Source organism: Clavelina lepadiformis, chromosome 1, assembly GCF_947623445.1.
Source record: "Clavelina lepadiformis chromosome 1, kaClaLepa1.1, whole genome shotgun sequence".
NCBI lineage: Eukaryota > Metazoa > Chordata > Ascidiacea > Aplousobranchia > Clavelinidae > Clavelina > Clavelina lepadiformis.
The window spans coordinates 20,999,697-21,019,696 of NC_135240.1; the positions used below are offsets into that span (position 1 = coordinate 20,999,697).

The 20,000-nt window shown below is 37.4% G+C and overlaps 4 protein-coding genes across 8 annotated transcripts in view; 2 read left to right on the forward strand and 2 right to left on the reverse strand.

Moving 5' to 3' along the window:
* Window positions 1-1,074: 1,074 nt before the first annotated feature.
* LOC143462296 (uncharacterized) lies at window positions 1,075-7,353 on the forward strand. 2 transcript variants are annotated; one of them, XM_076960413.1, is made up of 8 exons: window positions 1,075-1,397; window positions 1,614-1,703; window positions 2,019-2,463; window positions 2,620-2,870; window positions 4,013-4,175; window positions 4,499-4,675; window positions 5,209-5,379; window positions 5,528-7,353. In XM_076960413.1, exons 1-8 carry the CDS (start codon window positions 1,374-1,376, stop codon window positions 5,554-5,556), a joined length of 1,350 nt encoding a protein of 449 aa, XP_076816528.1. In that variant the 5' UTR covers window positions 1,075-1,373; the 3' UTR covers window positions 5,557-7,353. The 2 variants fall into 2 exon arrangements, with proteins under 2 accessions (XP_076816528.1, XP_076816520.1); XM_076960405.1 differs by having other exon boundaries at window positions 1,077-1,451.
* LOC143462310 (mediator of RNA polymerase II transcription subunit 7-like) lies at window positions 6,311-10,739 on the reverse strand. The gene is made up of 5 exons (XM_076960426.1): window positions 10,082-10,739; window positions 7,625-7,762; window positions 7,299-7,492; window positions 6,975-7,125; window positions 6,311-6,744 (listed from the first exon to the last, which is right to left on the reverse strand). Exons 1-5 carry the CDS (start codon window positions 10,154-10,156, stop codon window positions 6,565-6,567), a joined length of 738 nt encoding a protein of 245 aa, XP_076816541.1. The 5' UTR covers window positions 10,157-10,739; the 3' UTR covers window positions 6,311-6,564.
* Window positions 10,740-12,527: 1,788 nt separating this feature from the next.
* On the forward strand, window positions 12,528-16,792 carry LOC143461518 (uncharacterized). The gene is made up of 8 exons (XM_076959256.1): window positions 12,528-14,250; window positions 14,408-14,561; window positions 14,662-14,904; window positions 15,001-15,225; window positions 15,298-15,416; window positions 15,492-15,699; window positions 15,813-15,994; window positions 16,172-16,792. Exons 1-8 carry the CDS (start codon window positions 13,508-13,510, stop codon window positions 16,431-16,433), a joined length of 2,136 nt encoding a protein of 711 aa, XP_076815371.1. The 5' UTR covers window positions 12,528-13,507; the 3' UTR covers window positions 16,434-16,792.
* A 50-nt stretch (window positions 16,793-16,842) lies between these two features.
* Window positions 16,843-20,000, reverse strand: part of LOC143461472 (protocadherin Fat 1-like) — a 51,785-nt gene continuing 48,627 nt past the window's right edge. For 2 of the 4 annotated variants that reach the window (XM_076959252.1, XM_076959249.1), the window contains exons 50-52: window positions 19,902-19,946; window positions 18,911-19,185; window positions 16,843-18,723 (exon numbers count right to left, since the gene is read on the reverse strand). In XM_076959252.1, coding sequence (XP_076815367.1) covers window positions 17,671-18,723; window positions 18,911-19,185; window positions 19,902-19,946 — 1,373 coding nt within the window. In that variant the 3' untranslated portion in view covers window positions 16,843-17,670. The remainder of the gene's footprint in view (window positions 18,724-18,910; window positions 19,186-19,901; window positions 19,947-20,000) is intronic. The other 2 variants (XM_076959253.1, XM_076959254.1) reach the window with 2 other exon arrangements.

The following is a 20,000-nucleotide window of genomic DNA, read 5'->3' on the forward strand; positions in this document are numbered from 1 at the left end:
GTAAGTACCATGCCTATAAATGTTATATAGATATTGAATTGAATAGATTTCTTGATATGATATTATAAAAGGCTTGTCTTATTAAAAACATATGTGAATATTACAGTAGTCTTATAGTTTTCAAAAATATTACATACGGTACAGCAGGTATAAGCATTAATTGTTATCTATTTATCTGCTATCAATGACTGTAGGAACGTTGTTTAAATTTTCGATCAATAAAATATTCACGTTAACCCATTATCTTGCCAGAGCCAAAAGGCATCAAAACGTCACTAATATTAGGATCTGCTTGCTTGTATGACTAGCCTTTATAATTGCTCATGATGCATAACATTGTGCAAGATTAGTTTGTCCAAAAATTTGTGGTGCCTAACATATCACATATGGTGCTTAACATAAACAGTCAGCCATAAATGCAAAGCAAGGAATGCGTGGCCATAAAACAAATGAAGTTTTTTCTCCTCTCAAGACCTAAATTGATGGATTTAAAACAGAAATTGAGAAGACATGTATACCTGCTAAATGCCATCTTGCAATTAGGTTTTCACAATAAGTATGCTATGATCTGAAAAGTCATACGAAGATATATGTTTGGCAAATGACATATAGTTAAAGCAAAGGAATTCTAAATTAAACCAAAGGAATATAGTTAACGTAATAAAGCGTTTTGGTTTTAATAATCTATACGTGAATACGATAGGCGTATGTACCATGTAAATGTTAATTTTATAATCACTCTGCCCAACGACAACGATACAGATAATCTTTTTTATAGCGTGGTGACTTATGACAAACACTACAGTTTACACATGCTGACATCATCACTAAGCGTCACGCACTGATGCTTTCACACGTGACTAGCACTCAGCTGACTCCTAACAACCAAAAAAAGCGTTACGTAGTAACGCCGATTATCACCCGAGTATACGTCAACAATTGAGACAAGCGAAATTGTTCGATAATAAAAGAAAAAAAGAAATACCGCTAAACAAACACGATCATTGAACGGGATTACCAGTCTTCCTTCAGCCGATACAATAAAATACCATGCTTATTTATGGGACTACTGTATTTACAATGTCAACAAAAGCGTATTGAAAGTGATCGTGTGTTAGAAATACAGAAGGGAGTTTGGAATAGTAGACTGAAATATGAGCAGGCTTATTGTTACGTCACACTAAATTGCGGTGACGTTGGACCATAATTTAGGCTAACATTGTACTGCGACCGTAAAGTTTGCGCTTTTATGAATTAATAAAACCTCTTCAGTTAAGTTTGTTCAAGGCGTGTCTATACCTGGTGGCTGTAGCGATGATTACTGGATAAGCTGGTAGGCTAGACTGGACAGGACGGGGTACATTTGAGAATCGATGATCGTAGTCTTCTCTTGTGCTGTACGTGTACCAACTACAATCAAACTAGCTAGGCTACTACACTTCTTGTTGGAGGCTGAAGGAAAGATGTTTAGCGTTATCTCAATTTTGCTAGTTAAACTAGAAACAAGAATAGGGTTTCTCCTGTTTTCTTAACAAAATACTTTTAGAAAGAAGGTTGGTTTATAAAGCAATTATTCTTGCATCAAGTCATTACAAAAGCGTTTCTTAAATTAGATTAGCATGCCCAGCATTGCAGAAACCCCTTGGGGTATTTGGGGATGTCCCAGTCCCACACCTGCTTGGGTCGAGGGCACTCCACCACAGGTGGGTGATGTCATATCAACATGCTGATTTAGAATAAAATTCACTAATTTGTACTTTAAGTGTCATATATGCCATCAACACCAAACAGAGTCGACATTTTTTGTTACGTTAATGCCGAGTGGTTTTGTAACCGTAATATATTTTTTATTTTAAAAATAGACAATTTTAGAAGATGTAAACAAGTTTTCAATTAAAATACAAAATGTTGCTTCAGTTCAAAAAGCGGCAAATTTTTTAACAAAAATGGGATGTTATGATCCTCATTAATTATGTAATAGATATAATTTTTACGTCATAATATGTTTTGTGTTGCAGTTATATGGAAATACTGGAGGAGTTTTGAAGCCAGGATTCTCAGAGACACTCAAGTGGTATCACAAAAGAACAAAAAATCCGAAAGACAGAGAATATTGTGCAAAACTTTTATACCAACTCGAAGGAGATAATAGCAAGCCACAGTCAAAATCGTCTAAACCACGACGGGTTCAATCAGCAGCGCCTCGGTCAAATGGTGTAAGTTTTGACCTAACAAAACGTGAAAAAAATCCTCCACGCCCTCCAAAAGACTCTCAACAAATTGCTACTGCTAAAAAATCTGTGCCCCAAGCTGACGAACGCAAGTTAGCCTACCAGAGCCAACTCAACTCCGTCAATCGGCTGTCGAGACCCAAAACAGCGAAAGCAGCTGTCAGGCCTCCCACAACGGAAAAGTCTGTTTGCAGAAATACCACCAGGCCAAAATCAGCTATGGCTAACATAGGTACTCGTAACAATTTTTGTTTATGAGAATATACTTTTTATATCAATGAACTTACTGTATTTATATCCATGTTCCCGTATAGCACGTATTTTTTAATGCAATAAAATACCAAATTTTGTTATGCGCTTGCAAACCGAACGTTTTGTTTTGTGATAGGACGACGTAATGTGAATGATCCTTACCAAACGACTCATGAGTTAGACTTTGCCGGCTACCCCGCTGGTCTGTACGCCGAAGCAATCCGACCTATGTCGTCAAAAGGGTTTACTGCGCCGTATAAGGTGTCGGATCCAGTCGGGGCGACCACGTGTGAAGATAACTTTGCATGGAAAACCGCTCCAAAGGTCCAACCAATCCGATCAGGCACGTCTTCTGGCAACAGAAACAACAATCCTCACCCACAAGATGTAGGTTTAGTACTAAGGCTAAACCAACAACGTCATCCTGTAAACTGTAAAGTGTAGACTAAGAATAATTGCACAACGAACATACTATATAGCCATTATAGCGTATAATAAGCTCCAATCAAGCATTCTTCATCAATTGATTCATTTTTGACCAAAAAAGTGTCGAGATTAGGGTTTATACCGACAGACATAGCAACGGATTGTTCGCAAAACTTTGTCCTCCCAAACATTCGTTAGACTTCTAGCTCATGCCAAAGCAAACATTGGCACATATAAGCAACAGGTTTATGAGAACCATGTCAAATATTATCATAAACACTGGCTGAAGCACCATAGCAACGGCCTTCCTCATCAATAATGTACACACAAATGACACAATCTCTAAGTGTGACACGTCTCATGACACCACTCATTACAGAATGATCAAGTTGTGAAATCCAATATAGAATATTTTATCGTCAGTTATACACTCAACGTATTATTTGAAAAACTTACCCGTAATATTCTCAAAACCATAGTCTATATTATAATAATTTGTCTGTGAGAATTCTGAATAGAAATTATACTCAGTGATAAAAGCTAGTATAGAATTATATCGCATTTGTGAATGTTATTGCGACACAGAGATGCTTTCTGCTACAATATACATCAATATTGGCACAATTTTTTTGTCATGTCATTTCGCACGCTTTTCAAAGAGAGTTTTGAAATATGTATAAGATGTATGGCGCATCGTGTCTGGGGTGGCTTGGCATTTAAACGTTATGCTCACAACTCAATAAATACAGGGTACTGATTATTATGATCTATAACAATGGCGGATAAAAGCGTGGTTCTTTAACTAAGAGCCCTTGACGATGGAGTGGGTTTATTATCCATTGTAAACGATTGTTTTAATTTACCAGCACCAGATACCAGTCACTTGGTACCTAGTTAAATAGGTCGATGATACGTATCACTTCAATTATTATCAAAGAAAAAAAAACAACCTTGTAGTGTCTCTGAAATTAATCAAAATTCTTTCCAATAAGCTTTTGTTTAAAGGTCAACTTTCGTTCTAGTGCAACTGAACCATAGAAAATATGCTTTGATTCAAGTAAGCCCACCCATCATCTTCTCAACATAATTTTTTATGTTTATAGGCCTTTATGGTATGGCGACTTCCAAGGAAAACAGCAGAAGGAATGACGGCTGCTCCGGCTAAACATCTTGGATACCGCGAACTCAAGGACTCCGTTTTGGAACAGATTTTGAAAGACCAGATGAAAACAACGTATCAAGACGATTTTCTTGGAATACCGCAAGGTAAGTAGCCTAGACCTGCTATAACAGTGTAACATAAATGGTCTATGCATAAGCGTGCTCTCCAAGACGCACATGACCCAGGCCAGACAAAAGGGCGTGGGTCCATTACCGATTAGCTTTTAAGTATATAAAAAGACATGACATTTCAGATATGAATTGTAAATTCGACAGTAGTCTCATAGGCTGGCTATTCTAGATTTTTAATGTATGCAAATGTGTGGAGTTCTGGTGACATCAATTTTTTTAGAAAGCTTTCTCTTTGTGACCTATCATAAACTGATTTTATTTGCTTAGCCAAGCGACACGCTTAACTTTTAACGCAGGGTTCCAGATTAAAGATTCGATAGATGCGCCCGTAGATTGGAAGCTTTCAATACCACGTCCCGCGGTCACAACTGTGCGACGTACATATCCTCTGCCCGAACAGCAGCCTGAATTAAAAGGAAACACTTCAAGATATGGATGCAATAAGAATAAGGGAATAGCAGCGCTAGGAGCAGGTAATATAGGCCTATAAGCCTGTATATATAGACTGCAGCAGTTTTGATTTTTAAGAAACCGCAAGTTTCATAAATGCATTCGCTGAACTCTTTGTTAAGATAAAATCACATACATCAAGCTGTGTGTCATTTCTGCCCAACCCCAGCGGCTGACTCATCGAATCCATGGCATTCAATCTAACTTAGTTTAAGAGTGACTGGAGTACCGGGCCACAGCTTTTATGGCTGATGACATTTCCAATGTTAGCTGAACAGCCAATACTTGGTTGGCTAAACTCAATTCAGTAAATTGCCGCGCTAACCTTCCATCATAGTAGCACCGCCATAAATTACACATTGCAGGTTTTAAGCCTTCATTGCTTTGCCGCCTTTTCCGTTTGTTGATTGCTTGTGAGCATATTTGTTTGACAATTCTATAACGAGGTTAGCACCATACTTTTCGCTTCGCAATGGAAATGGCCAAAAATAAACAATACAACTACTTTAATACAACAACAACAACAACAACAACAACTACAAAACGATTGTTTTAGTGCCCACTGTCACAAAGGATCATGTCAAGAATCAAGAACTGGTAAAGGGGAAAACTTCGTACGAAAGTGAGTTTAGAAACGGATACAGTCGGCCAAACTTGGACAAGTTGCTCAAAGAGCAAACAAATAAGAAAGTGGTGGATAGCTTTCTACGTTACGCTAAGATTCAAGGTAAGCAAAAATCATTCAAATGTTTCCAAAAGTGGAATTGAGACTGCATTAAGATAAGACCAAGTGGAAACGAATAAAGTAAATGTGATTTAGAAATACATTGTTTGAGTTAAATGTCATTATTCGCTGTTTGTATTTATTTGTGCAGAGCAAGTTGGAAAAGAGATGGCAGTCTAAGAAGATACGCAGAGTTATTAAAAGCCACGCCTTCATTTGTTCACTGGTAGTCGAATTGTGAAAAAAAATTATGATAAACAAAAATAACCTCACCGAGTAAACATGCATTTGCTCTGTTGGTTGCCTGAACATTTTGTAATAGATTAACTGACCACCGTACTATACAACGACTCGACTGCCTGGTAACTTGTTTTTCTGGGTCCACCAGCAACTCATTTTGATTTCTGCATGCTGCTTAATGCAAATGAATTCGTCCGCAGTGAGATTAAAACATTTCGTATGATAAAACGTCAAACGAAGAATGTTTTTCACGGCAATGTATGTGCCATCACACGATCCCAATTAAATATCTCCAAGACTTACATAGTTTTCATGGGTTATTTTATAGTTCACTGGATTTCCGTTATATCACTTGAGCAATTCAAAACCAGAATTATATCATGGTCCTTAATCCATAATCCCACATTTTCTGGTTTAATCTGCTTAGTGCTGTTTAGCTTAAAAACGCAACATGAATAGTGAGATCAAAAAGATCTTTTCTTGAAAAAGATCTCTTTTAGTTGACAGTACTCAAATATATCTACAACAGGTTTATTGTGGACTGTTCAGAAATAAGCAATAGATTTGTCAGCCAGTGGATGTAGAGACTTCGAGCAATCCTTCATCAAAGACTGTTGTGCTGTTCTTACCCATATATCAAATTAAATGGGAAGCATTGTCGTGTTCATATGTGAAAACTGTGGTTTTAGACCTGTTTTCAGAATTCTTGAAATGTTTTATTTCACAGTAAATACGAAATTCAATATACTCAAGGAAATCACTTTGCACTTAAAGATATACTCAAAGACACCATTTTGAGCTGACCATCACGGAAAGGTACAACTGGTTAAAGGTAAAAGTCAATTTTGCATTTGTCTATCTCGACAAAACTTCACCACTCAAGTGTGCCCTGCCTCAGAAAATAAAAAATCTTCTTGTGATAGCCTGAAACAGAAGATAAATCCAACTTCATTTCGGAAGTTTATCCAGAATCTCCAGCATAATCCGATCCTTTTCCTCCATGGTCAATTCCATTTTTGTCTCCTGTGACCCCTTCTTATCATTAAGGGAATCTGAAATTCCCTGGATCTCTTGATCAATTTCCATTAGATCAGGCTGATTTAAAATCTTCTCACTAAGTAGTGGATGCTAACGATAGAAATATGTAATTATTGAAAACTACATAGCTTATGAAGCGAAACACTTTTTTGAGCAAAAATTTCTAATAACTAAACCAACACAAAAAGTTGGTTGCAACTTTACAGTCATACCAGTACAGCAAGAATACATAAAAGACAAAAATGTGTTGAAGTACGTTAAAACTAAATCAATATTTGTAGTGTGAAATGGTAAATATGTAGATGGTAATTGACTCTTACTTGTGTTTTTAAGACACCAAGTTCTTCTGAACACTGTCGTAAGATTTCTGAAGAGTTTTCCATAGCTTTGCCTAATTTATCACCTTCTTCATGCAGATTTTTCTTTTGCATTTCCATCATTACTTTAAGAGTTTCTCTTGCCTGGTGCGGACTGAAATGTAATTTCAACATAACCAAAAATGAACACTACTACACAAAATCTGTTTTAAGCCTGTGTTATCCTAAAAAGGGATTTATCTTATTATGATGATGATACTGCTGCTAATCTGTTATATATTTAAAGAATATTTTGAAACTATAAAGGATTAATGGCATAAAATATACCGAAATTCATTGATGAGGTGATGCATGTTAATAAAAAGCATGTTTAGATCTTCAATTTTCTCGTCTCGGCCTTGTGAGACACCACATTTGACTAATATGTCGAGTAAGTCCAGAAAATTGCACAAAATTGAAATATTTATCTTCTTTAACTCTTCCCTCTTATCGTAAACCTCAGGATAGAGTCGGGGCAAGCCCTATGAAGTTCAACTTTTTACACGGGGTAGTGAGTGGTAACTTACTACATCCTTCCAGATACAAATAAAGTTAAAAAGTAATACAAATTCTAAGCTCCAATATAGTAACCTGTAAACAAAAATATGGGATACCTGCATCTCCAGGGGACGGATAATCACATCATCTTCATGGCATGGTTGACCAAACATATGATATGTGTCTGTAAGTGGTGGAGGGGGATTTGGTGCACGGCCACTTTTAACTGCTTCATCAGTGTACTGGTTCACATACTAAATAAACATAATTAGAAAAATCTTGTAACGATCCCGATGAATATATGGGCATACAATACCATTGCATCATCATGACAACAATTCCTTTGCAAGTAAATCGTAAAAAAGCAACATTCTTCTGTATAATTTTCTTTAAAAACAAACTGGACAAATCTAGAAAACGAAACATGTATAACTGCAAATAGATTGCTAGTACCAGTATCAAAATATTTATCCTAAGACTGACTGAAGTCTTTGTATAACTTAACTCAGTGCTCAATGACACTTCACCACTTGAGTGCCAGTTACCAAGCTTGTATTGGTGCAGTTCCGATTAAGATAAAGCATTATTTAGCAACGCGAACTTAACTAATCGTACCAATTAACATAAGGTTAGTAAGAGCTGCAATTATAATCTGAAAAACAATTTTCATGAAAGACACAATCCTAAAAATTAGGAATCCTGGATTTATGAGATGCTTATGGCTGGAAAAACAAACATAGTCAGGATTTTATCAAATACAGTGAGACCTCGTTAATCCGAACCTCGAACAACCGGAATCCCCATTATCCGACACAAAACTGCTGGAAACTGATTTCTTTCTATGAATTTTACCCCTTTAATCCGGAAACCCCGCTGTCCGACTCCGACATAAAAGTTTTGGAACAAATGTGCTAAATAACTAGCAATAAAATCCGATAAACCAGATTATTAAGAGTGAAGCAAAAATAATTCACGATTGTCCTAGATCAGTAGTTAGTTGACGAAAACAATAGCCGATTATAATCTACGCATAATAATGTTGCAGTTTCACTGTTTAAACTCCTACGCATGCGCATACTTTGAATTGGAGCATGGTGCATACTGCTTTTTGAAGACGGTGCTGCATGTGCAAGATTGATTGATTTTTTGCTTTCCGATAATCCGGATACTCCGCTAAACCGACATTTTATGTCGAAACAAAGTGGTCCGGATTAAGGAGGTCTGACTGTAATCGTATATTTTGAAAAAAGGACACAAATATTAATTGGTAAATTTTTAGTTTATTCCTATATACCAGTAATAGCTTACACTGTAGCAAATTTGGCATTAAAACATTTTTTTGATGATGGCAAAGCCAGAAAATAGAACATTTGCAAGGCATTTTAGCAAAGAAATTATCACAAAAAAATAGCCATATGTTATTGCTTAGCGCAAATACCAACAACAATAAAAAAAGAGATTCAATTTTAATATTTTTCATGAACTGCAAGTGTATATGCAAGCTGAAACATATGGGTGAACGTACAAAAGGAAAGTTTTAAAATGAGAAACCTTTTTGCCGTTTTCAGTAAGCAGTGATAATTGCACAGTAAATCTTATCCACATGACAACAATGGTAACTTTTTAAACACAGTTAAAAACTGGCAAACAAAAGAAATTTAAAACATCTTAATTGACGTTTTTTCTCATGAAACTAAATTTGAAAATCACTTTTATATGTGACCAAAAAATTACAAATTGTTCAGGCTTAGGCTTCAAAATAGTGCTGCAAGATCCTTTCAAAATAAAATACCTCGCCTAACTAAATATTTCATACCTTTGGCTCAGTATGTTTAAACTGAAGGGTGAATAACAAATAAAGTTTTTAATGCAATGTGTAGCCAGCTTTATGGTACAAGGGAAACTGAAACCATTTTCAAGTTAGGTTTTTAAAAAGGATAAAAACGTATACCAATTCCAAAAATTAAAACTAAATTTGTCTGTCTTTTTCATTTAGAAGTTATTGGCAATCAACTGTTTTCTTAAAACAGGCTAAGAATATGATATTCTTGTAATGATTGGGTGTGCATGAGCATATCAGATCAATGCAGAGCAGATGTTGAAAAGTCGTTACAGAGAACTTGGAAAACAGTCTGTACATGTTGAATTATAAATTCACATTATTTAACAAATGATTGCTTTAGACCTAGTCAGGAACTATATAATTTCCAGATTTAACTTCCCATAATTTTCGTAAATTATGCAAATACCAAGGGACTGGACAATGTAGCACCACATCGTTAAAGATGACAGTTTTTATTTGTACATACTGTGCGCAAATGCCAAGCTCTACAATCTGGACATTTAGTACCACAATGAAGGCTAAAAAAATAAAGCTAAAATAAAAAATGTCCTTTAATATAGAAGGACAGTTAGCATCGCTAATACCAAACATGATCTTCAGTACTTCGTATACATGTATAAACATCTTCAGAATAGGCTAGAAAATATACTGGTGACGGGTATTTTATAAGCTGCACTCCAGACAGACAGACAGCTTGGTGTGTATGGTAAACTATAGGTTATTCACTTACCTCCATGACTGGAAGTGGAAATGCACTTTGAATTTGAGCCTCAACATTGTTTGATGAAGGTTGAGCATTAGCCATTATAGAAAATAAGAACTATGCATACAGTATATACAATTACACACATATCTAAACTTTTATGGATGTTATATTGTTATAGGCTTATTACAGTTTTACTTGCTCAAGTAAAGGCAATGGTAACAAAAAGCTAGTTAAACTGATTGAATAAAATAAACTTAAGTCAAAAATTAGGTACAGTCTGTGGATAGCAAAACTCCATTTAAATTTCAACTAAAAACAAATCCACTTTTATTTTTTGCCTCAACATGCATATACAAAAACTTGTTACGGCCCTGATTCCATTAACTTATTTCATTGGCGACAATTCCTTTGTGAAATTGTAAGTGTGTCATTTCATTCGAACTTAATTGTTTTATGCATATAGTATATAACTATCATCAATTTTTATGTCTTATCTGATATAAAGTAGAATCTGGGACAGCAGACTTGGCTGACAGCCAAGAAAAGCGGTATTGAGTGTCTATGTCACACTCCGTAGTCTGGAGAACTTGCAAATTTTTATGCTTACTTCTTGTGACACCACGCCAGAGTGGTTGACACTGATATTATTTTTGCTCCTTCGATCTCCGGCCTATACAAACTTTCCATACAGGACGATAGAGTATTTGCTGTTGCCGGTATTTCAGATGATGCTCATGCATTAGGGACAACCCCGCTCCTTGAAGGTGCTTTCATTTCGCTGACAAAAGCATTTGCCAATATAAAGATCACATAAAATTACCATTGTCTCAAGATAAGATGGCTGAAAACGTGTTGTTACGCACGATTGTGAGATAATGACAGTAATTAATAATAAAAGCTTGTAAACACCATCAAAAATCCAGTATAAATCTACACTAAAACTATCGTGCTGCTTACCTTGTTAACCAATAGTTACGTACGAATTCTTTATTGTTGATAAATAATAAGACAACGTTAAAACACTTCCAATTCGTACCTTGCATTTTTTTTATTATGATAATTTTTGTATCAACGTTTCAAGTGCATTTTAATCGATGGCGCCTTCAAATATTTTTTAAAAGCAATACGGGAGACTACTTCTAATTTTCGTAAGCATGTTTGCTGGATTGCCTGAGTGACATGCCAAAGGCGGAAAAGTAAAGCTGATAACGTTATTGCAAACAAGGCCTCATTTGTTCTAAATTTGGCTCTAAATGCTTGATAACGTTTTCTTCCAAATTGAGGATTGGAGATCCAGTTTAAATTTATCGGTATTGCACAGGTGTTATAGTCCATATATAAAAAGACTATAGTAATATGAAGTTTGTAAAATGTAGGTTACAACCCGGTGACAGAGACCGCACCAACTCTGTATATGACGTTGCCTAAACAGGTCGCAAACCGAATTATTATTTTTTTTATCTTCTGTTTAATGATTAATATGAGCAACAATTTAGCTTCTTGTACTTATAGCGATCAAATATTATTTCTATTTGGTAAAAATTTAAACGATATTGAAACCTATAAGAAAGAAAACATGAAGCGGCAAATTTCCGGTATATTTCAGTAGGCTATAGGCTATAACTTATTTTACCAAATTATTTCTATAAGCCTATATGCTAAGTTTACTTTTATGTGACACACAAGTATTATGTTCAGTTTAGGGATGTTAAACCACCACGCCGTCTTCATATTATGAACAATAAGTTAATAACAGTCATCGAACTTCAATAATGCTTGACAAACAAAAATGTTAACAGGCATCAAGCATACTCGATGAAGTGCGCTAAAGACTTTAAATCTTATAAAAATCAATAACTTTCGTCAGCATGACCAATTATGACTGTGTGCAAACAGGAAAAGGCAAAAACGTTTCAGAGTAGCATCAGCTATTAAAAAGTCGATGATGGTAGGAACTTTACTTTAATTGGCGCGATTAGTGCAAAATAGAATCTCAGCATTATACTCACGGAAAAGCATTCAATTATAAAATTCTTTTTCTTCAACGAGTAAAAATTTCGTGCCGATTATTTTATATGTTAGACCTACCTTTAAGGTTTAAGCCAATTGATATTATTACAGGCAGTAAACAACCTGGCTGCAGATATGTAGACGTAATTAGATGACTGTACCATATGCAGATGCTTAAGCCATTCATAGAAAAACCAGTGAAATATCACGATAATACCTAAGTTTACATCTCCTGCATGTTTTCAGAACCTTAACAGGCGTATTTAGATATATAAAAATACTTTTGCATGCGAAAAGGTATCACCCAAATTGATATTACTATAAATCTATAGCAGTTTTTACAAATCTGGCTCATTACAAAGTATTAAGCATGAGTTCAAAGTCAACCACCTTTGACTCGAAGCAATCAGCTACACAGTCCAACGTCGTAAGCGGAAAAGAACAGTAAATATCTACAGAGGTTACAGTTTTGTAGATACTTTAGATCTTTGCTATATTGTACCCATTCTTCCCAAAACTTGGCAGTAAAAATAAATCTAAGAATATTCCACAAAACAGTTATCTATCTCATCGGCCTGATCAAAACCCTTTAAGCAACGCGATGTGTGGCGCGACCTAGCGGTGATAGCGAAATGCAATTAATAAACAGCCTGCGCTTCCTATAAAATAAACACATCGTTTACTATCACGGGGATTGAACAAGTAAGAAAACCAATAATCATGCTAAATTACTGCCATGTTAAAACTACTTAAAACTTGTTTCGATTACTTTTTCTACAATTTTTTATCTTGACGCAAAGGGGTTCGTTGCGATTTCTAAAAAAAATAACTGTCATTTGTCCTTTGTCGTTACTGTCGTTTTGGCAAAAATATTGCGAAACCTTGAGTTTGAAGAAAGACGAAATAATAGCAAATTAATATATCCTACAGATATTAGATATTTATTTTGTTGAAAACCATGTACGGATCGGCAACTTGTACAACGGTGTATAGTCGGACCGAAGAAACTTTATCCCATACGCAAGAAATTGAAGTAAACCTTAGCAACAATCTTTTTTAGTACATGCGCTCCACCAAAGCCTTGAATGCCACTTGGCCTGTAAAGCCACTCGATGTTACTTTGTAATACGGATGTTAAGCGGTACTTGCCTTGACTAAAGTAACCCTTAAAATGCCTGTTAGATACTCGGGCTGGTCAAATTAGCGAAAGTGTTTCTGAAATTGTTTTTTATTTGATTGTGAGTACCAAGTACCAGCGCAAAATATTTTAACTCTTCTTACAATCGATTAAGTCGAAAGAAACTGGCAGTTGCGTCAAGCTTGTATTAGATTGCCGAGAACAGCAAAGTTATGTGAAAAACCCAGCATCAATATACGGATTTATAATACTTAATTTTTTATCATAAAAGAACAATTTGAAGTCTGCGGCGCAAGAAAATAATGTACAAAGGCTTATTGCAGCAACCTACCTTTGTTTATACGGAATGCAGCGATATTACTGAAGTGTTTGTTACGGAGAAAAGTTCTATAAAGAAATCTAGCGAAAATCTGGATACCGACAAGGTTCCAGGCTCAAAAACCGGTTTTAAAATGTCCCCTTTTGATGACAGCGACTCGGAGCTTGAGCGATATTTACCACTTAATCTTCCTAGCAGTGCAACTTCTATCATAAAACGTCCCTCGTCGGCTCTGATACGTCATTGCTCGTCACCTGATAAAGATGACGACCTCATAAATGCTGCAAAGCCTCACGTTACGTTTTTGACCACGCAAAGCCTAAACGGTTCGTTTAAATTGAGGGAGAGGGGGCCTAATCGCCATCAACGCACGCAAAACGCGGAGAAAACTGACAATCCATTAAAAAAGAGCTCTTTCAACCGTAACGATTCAATTGACAAAGAATTTCTTCTGTTTGCAAAAGATTTTGCCCGAAAATGCAGACATAGACCAAAAGACAACCTGCTAAACCCGTCACAGTACGACACGTACTTACGTAAGGTTGCGTCACGTGACAGGCTGCATGGAAACGCTTGCTTTTACTTGGCAGCTCCAGAGACCTCAGTTCATTCTCGTTTACCCTCTGTTTGCAGTTCGACATTGGCAGGATCAAACGCAGACGAAACTACAGAAATAAAAGGTCACGTAGTTGGTGACCTTCTAAATTTCACAGCCAATGTTGTCAGGTACAATCAAATTGTCAACTGTAAGTTGCTGTTGTAAAAGATAAATTATTTCTGTAAGTTAAATATTAATAAATGTAGTTTGTAACCAAAACGATTTGCCCGCCGTGGCTGTGGCAATTGTATTGGCCTAATGTGAATCAACGTTTTCTATGAACAGATATTTCGATAATCCCGATCTCAGTGACGTCATACTAATTGTGGGTGAGCACCGATTTTACAGCCACAAGTTCGCGCTAGCTGCACAAAGCGACGTGTTTCGTGATATGCTGATTACCAGCGACCGATGCACAAGCTGCCCAGATTTTCAAAAGGTAAGAAAGTGGGTTATGGACATGTGGCTTGCTTGTTTCTTCACAACGTCTCCTTGCTTGTGCAGATTTAAATAAAAAATCTAAATATACTTTTCTGCAGGAATTAGAACTTGAGGAATCGAAAGAGTGTCAAAACGTCTTTGCCGATTTTCTTCGCTTTTTCTACTGTGGCAAAATCACTTTTACTTCGGAGACCGCTCTTCCTCTTCTGGTGCTCTCGGCGAAATATCGGGTAGAAGCACTGAGAGTAGCCTGCGATGCTTTCATCACCGGCATGATTGAAGATGGTGATTTGAAAAGCGCTGTTAAGTGGTTACGATATGCAGCTAAATATCAGTTGCACGTAAGTGGTAAAAATCAGGTGTTTGCAATGGTGACGGTTAACAAACTAGTTATTTTCCAACTAGCCCAAACATCCTGTACTTAATACTTTTTTCAGGACTTGACGGCAAAATGTGTTGACGGTGCCATATCTGACAACATTGAGGAATTGGTGGAAGCCCCCGATTGGTTGTCATTATCTGTCAGCTGTGTCGAGGCTATTCTCCGTAGCTCCAGTCTGCTTGTCCCAAATGAGTTCTTCCTGTTTGAGTCACTGCAACGATGGTTGATGGCTCAAAGAAAAGTCAAAGAAACTGACGAAATAACAGAGTATCTGCGCAAGGTGTGAGCTGTTTCATTATTATTATTTTTCTAAGTTTGTTGGTCAATAAGTAAAGATTTTCTTTTCTTCCAGACTTTGCAGCATATCAGGTTCTCGCAGATGCACGGTACACAACTGCTTGCTGTGGAGGAATCCCCGATAGGGCTTCACTACCGCTCCATTGTCAGGATATACTTGGGAGACGCGTACAGGTTGTATTTGCAACGCAAGAGTTACATATTTATCTGATGTAGGTAAACCAGTAAACAAACTTATTATTAAAAAAGATATCAAATACTGGCAAAAGAAAGCTCGGAATTTCAAGAGCCGCAATATTTACCACGAGATTATACAGACAAGGAATGGTGTGTCCACTTATACTATCACCCAAACAGAAACAAACGAGGACTTGGGTCGACTTCATACGGCAATGGACGATGGGAAATCCAACCAAAGAGATACTACGACACACTTAATGTAGTAATCATACTAAAGGTGACAAATACTTTAAAGTTTGTGAAAGACTGTGAAAGACAAATGCAAACAGTTTTAAAATATTACACACGCTTAGAATATCTTTACATATGATATTTGATTTTGGTTTTTAGAAACCTCTTGAAATCGATGTAAAAGTTTACATCTCCATCTTGATCTACAAACGAAATGGTTCTATCTTGATGCGGCTTCGACGAAAAGCCTGCGTCCTAAGGGCAATAGACACCAGTCCACGTTCATCCACATTAGGAGGAGGACTTGTCACAAATGCTGGTTCCAATAACACCTCTCCGAGGTATACCAGTATGCCTATAATTGTTATGATTAGACGGATGTTAAATATTTTGAATGTTTTCAACCAATATTTTCAAGATTAAATATATGCAAAAAGTCTGTAAACAGGAAACGTATTTTCCTGAAATTTTTTATGAGGCATTGAGACATTACAGTTCATGAGCTCTTTCGTTTTTAGGTCGGCATCAGTTTCATCTAACATCGCCGCTGCTGGTAACACCACAAAAGATAACAATCACTCAGGTCCGAATCATTTGCATCCGCACAGAGCTCCTCACGGCCAAGCAAATAAGCTGCACGGGCCGCAAAATGGACAAGAGTATTACGCAATCGACAACATCATCAGTGATGCAGACTTTCAAGTTGCCATGAGCCAGTCCGGGCCTACTGGGTTAAAGATAGGGGTTATCATACGTACGTGGGGCGCCAATATTGTGTGAATTTGACGATTAACCACCAGCATGATCAACATGCCGACATATAACTGTAAACTTTCCATCATGTACAAAACAACGTTTATAGAAGCTAAGCAAGGTTTAGGGCTTCATAAAGTATAGCAAAAAATTGTTGTCACATACGTTCTAATCCATTGGCTTCATTATTTACATTAGCTACATTTTAGTATACAGCATGGTCCGTTTAATGTACGATGTTTACCAATTTTCTTCTTTGTTGATTTCATTTGCATGTATTGGTGTCTGAAGGTGTTAAAACATTAGAGCTCTATACGTCATAATGTCATTCATCGTATATACTGACGATATGTCGCAAACGGCATAACAAATAAAAACTGTTCTTAAACCTGCTTATTGCACATTCAGTGAAAACACATTTCAAAAGATTGCAGAATATTCTAAATTTCTTTTATTTCTTCAACAAAATAAATACGCTTTGCGTTGTCGCGACCAATAACAAAGTGAAGCCATGAAACAAAAACTGTATCGCAAGTAAAAATGATTATTGGTTATAGTACAACGACACGTATGAGCACAATTACATCATTAAAAATATAAAAATCATACGCTTATAAGCATTTCTATAACGGAAAGAGCAGCAAAATAAAAGCAATCTAGTACACTCCTTGATAACGTTCAACGAAAACGGCGCGAAGACGACGACCAATGAACGTGTACCGTGTTGTTTCAAAAATCGCAGCAGTAAAACGCAAAGTCATTTAAAAAGGAATCGGATAAAATAATGACAACAGTACGCGCATTAAACTTGAACTAAAAATCACTAAAAAGTCTGCAAAAAGTATTAATGAAACTTGCTACACAACACAAGAGCAACCGGACTAAGATTCACTTCATAAAACAAAAAGTTGTCGTCCAGGCAGAATAGTTTTTCCCACGTGTGGTTGGTAACTGAAAAATCGCGCAAAACAGGAGAGAAATGAGCCCAAAAAAAACATCGACAAAACTCAACAGTACGCTTCAAATTATTGGGTCACTTTCTCTGCGCACGCGCTATAAATAAAAGAGTGCCACAGTGAATTGTATTAATTGGCTATGCCGATGGCGTGAAGCTTTCACTGGATTAAAATGAACGTGATTAGGAATAGAAGCTGTTAGTATTGCGAACAGTCATCCACTTTATTCATCTTTCTAATGTTGGTGCCATTTGTGCGGTCTATATCTTTGCATAGCTTGAACAGGAATTGTTATACAAAGAACTTGTTTACACGTTAGTATTTATTCGATTATAGGAAATGTTATCGTCCATTATATACTGATCCTCTTGATGATCCCCACAGTATAGTGGCTTCATTTCTTGAGATGATTTAGTGTCCGCAGGAAGCCAATTTGTTCCTCGCTTTTCACCGAGCTTCTTCTCACGTTTGGATCGAGATTTTGAATCAGTTGGAGGACGTCCATGACCGTGATGACGCCGTTTGGATTGGTGATGGCGACGTTGTTTCTCACAGGCACTTTCCTCTTCCTCCTCGTCCTCCGATAAACAGGAAAGCTCCAAGCGGACGCTGTCGTGACGTTCCGGAGGTAACGGAATATCAGGTGATAATTTATTGGGAACTTCATATGGTTTCTTCCCATAACGAGGATCAATAAACGGATGATCAAGGCTGAAATTGCTTCCTGGAGCAGATGTGGTTGCTTCACTGATGTCTGACGCTTGTTGGTAGTGATTAAGAAGATACTCGTCAGGATGAAAGCGACTGCTCCGGGCCGCCGCAGGAGTTGGCATATCAACGTTGAACGGAGATGCTAATAGAGAGGAGTAAGAATGATTTGTTGCAGGAAGAAGTGTAGCGTTGACCAAAGTTTCATCTTCGTCCTCCCTTTCTTGAAGAGCCTTCAGCTCATAATCCGTGGGAGGAGGAGGCAGCTTTTCAGATCCGGATGATCTTGGTGCTGAATCAGATTCCGATCCTGAGGGTCTTCCTGACGAGGTAGAAATTTCTCGATCGTCACTGGTGACATAAGCGGAAGGAGAGACTCCTTTGGCGTCGTCAATAGTTTCTTCGTATTCGTTGTCAGCGTATCCTTGGGAGTAGTTTTCATCTACACTGTTTGCGACTGGAGATGGCGGCACTGGATCATGAGGAAGACGCGGGAAGGAATCGTTGCGGTATGGTTTAAATCTCGAAGATGAGCTACGAAGACTGCTGCCACGACTGTCTCTTCCATGCTCACTTCCCAAGCCAGGGATGTTTTGGTTGTTTATGCGATAAACCTCAGGACTTTCCGGACCCCATCTTTCATTTTCGGGAATCTAACGAAAACAAAAACTTTTATTTTGATACATTCGTCAACGAAACACAGCTGAATGTGCCAAATGTTTGCAACAGTTAGGGTAATGTCATTAGCATTAATAATACAATTCAATAAATGGGGTTACGTCATGCTAGCATGAACCTCCATGCACCTAAGCCAGCAGAAATAGCTTGGACGAAACTTACAGGCGTTTCCCGGAAATCCTTCACTTCTACCATCCGAAGGAGCTGTTTCTCACGACGACGCCTTCCGTTGCTGTAATATCCCGGAAGCGCATCGGAGCGGTGGCTGCGACGACTGCGATTGGTGGATGTGCTGACGTGACTGTGTCGCGATTCGGGTGAGCTCGGCACATCACTGTGACCAGCCCTCGACTGCCGGTCGTAGGCGACGCTGGCAATGGCCGGGGAGACCACGCCGGAACCGCCTGGTTTCCAGTCAGTGATGTCCCAGTCGTAGGCTGTGAAAATAAGGATGACAATGGTTACTTTCTTGTTTTGTTGTGCTTTTTGTAGCTGGTTAGCGCGATTATAATACAACAGTCATACTTTGACAAACAAACAAAAAACGGTGTAGCTAGCGTCAACAAAGCATTTTGATGGAGTTGGGGACATTATATAATGTTTGAAGAAGCAAATGAGATCCTGAAGACCGGCCTTCGGCCTGGAAGTAATTGCACATTTTGCAATGGCGCACTATTATGTTCTTTTTTGAACAACACCAAGCGCTTTAAGGTAGAAGAAACGTTGACCACGGTATTGCACCCACGCTCCGAGGGTGTAACTTGTTTCGTGGTAACCGTTTTTCACTGGTGGAGTTGTAATCATTACATTATAAGACTGATTAATTATCATTTGCTATCAAAACATAAGTTTTTTTTCAATTGAGTGTAGCCTAGAAGGATGTACATATTGCACGGGTGCAATTCCAAGAGATTCGAAATATATGATATGTGTAAAAGGTACAAATGAAAACAACAGCGAAAATGAGGAAGTATCAGCCAGCAATGAGGTACAGTTATGTGGCGCAAACAGCAAAAAGGTGCCAGCATGCATCCAAACTTTTGCAAGCTATACGTGTATTGAAACCACGATACGATAACGAAAGAGAAAACTGGCAAAAAGCATTGCTGATAAACACACACCCCGTTATTGACATAAAACGAGCAATCTTAACCTGTATAAGGGCGGCCCCGAAGCCCGTGTCGCCTGAAGTCTACAACTGATACAAAAATTCGCTATTACAATTACAGAGCCAATATTATTTCGTTAAGAT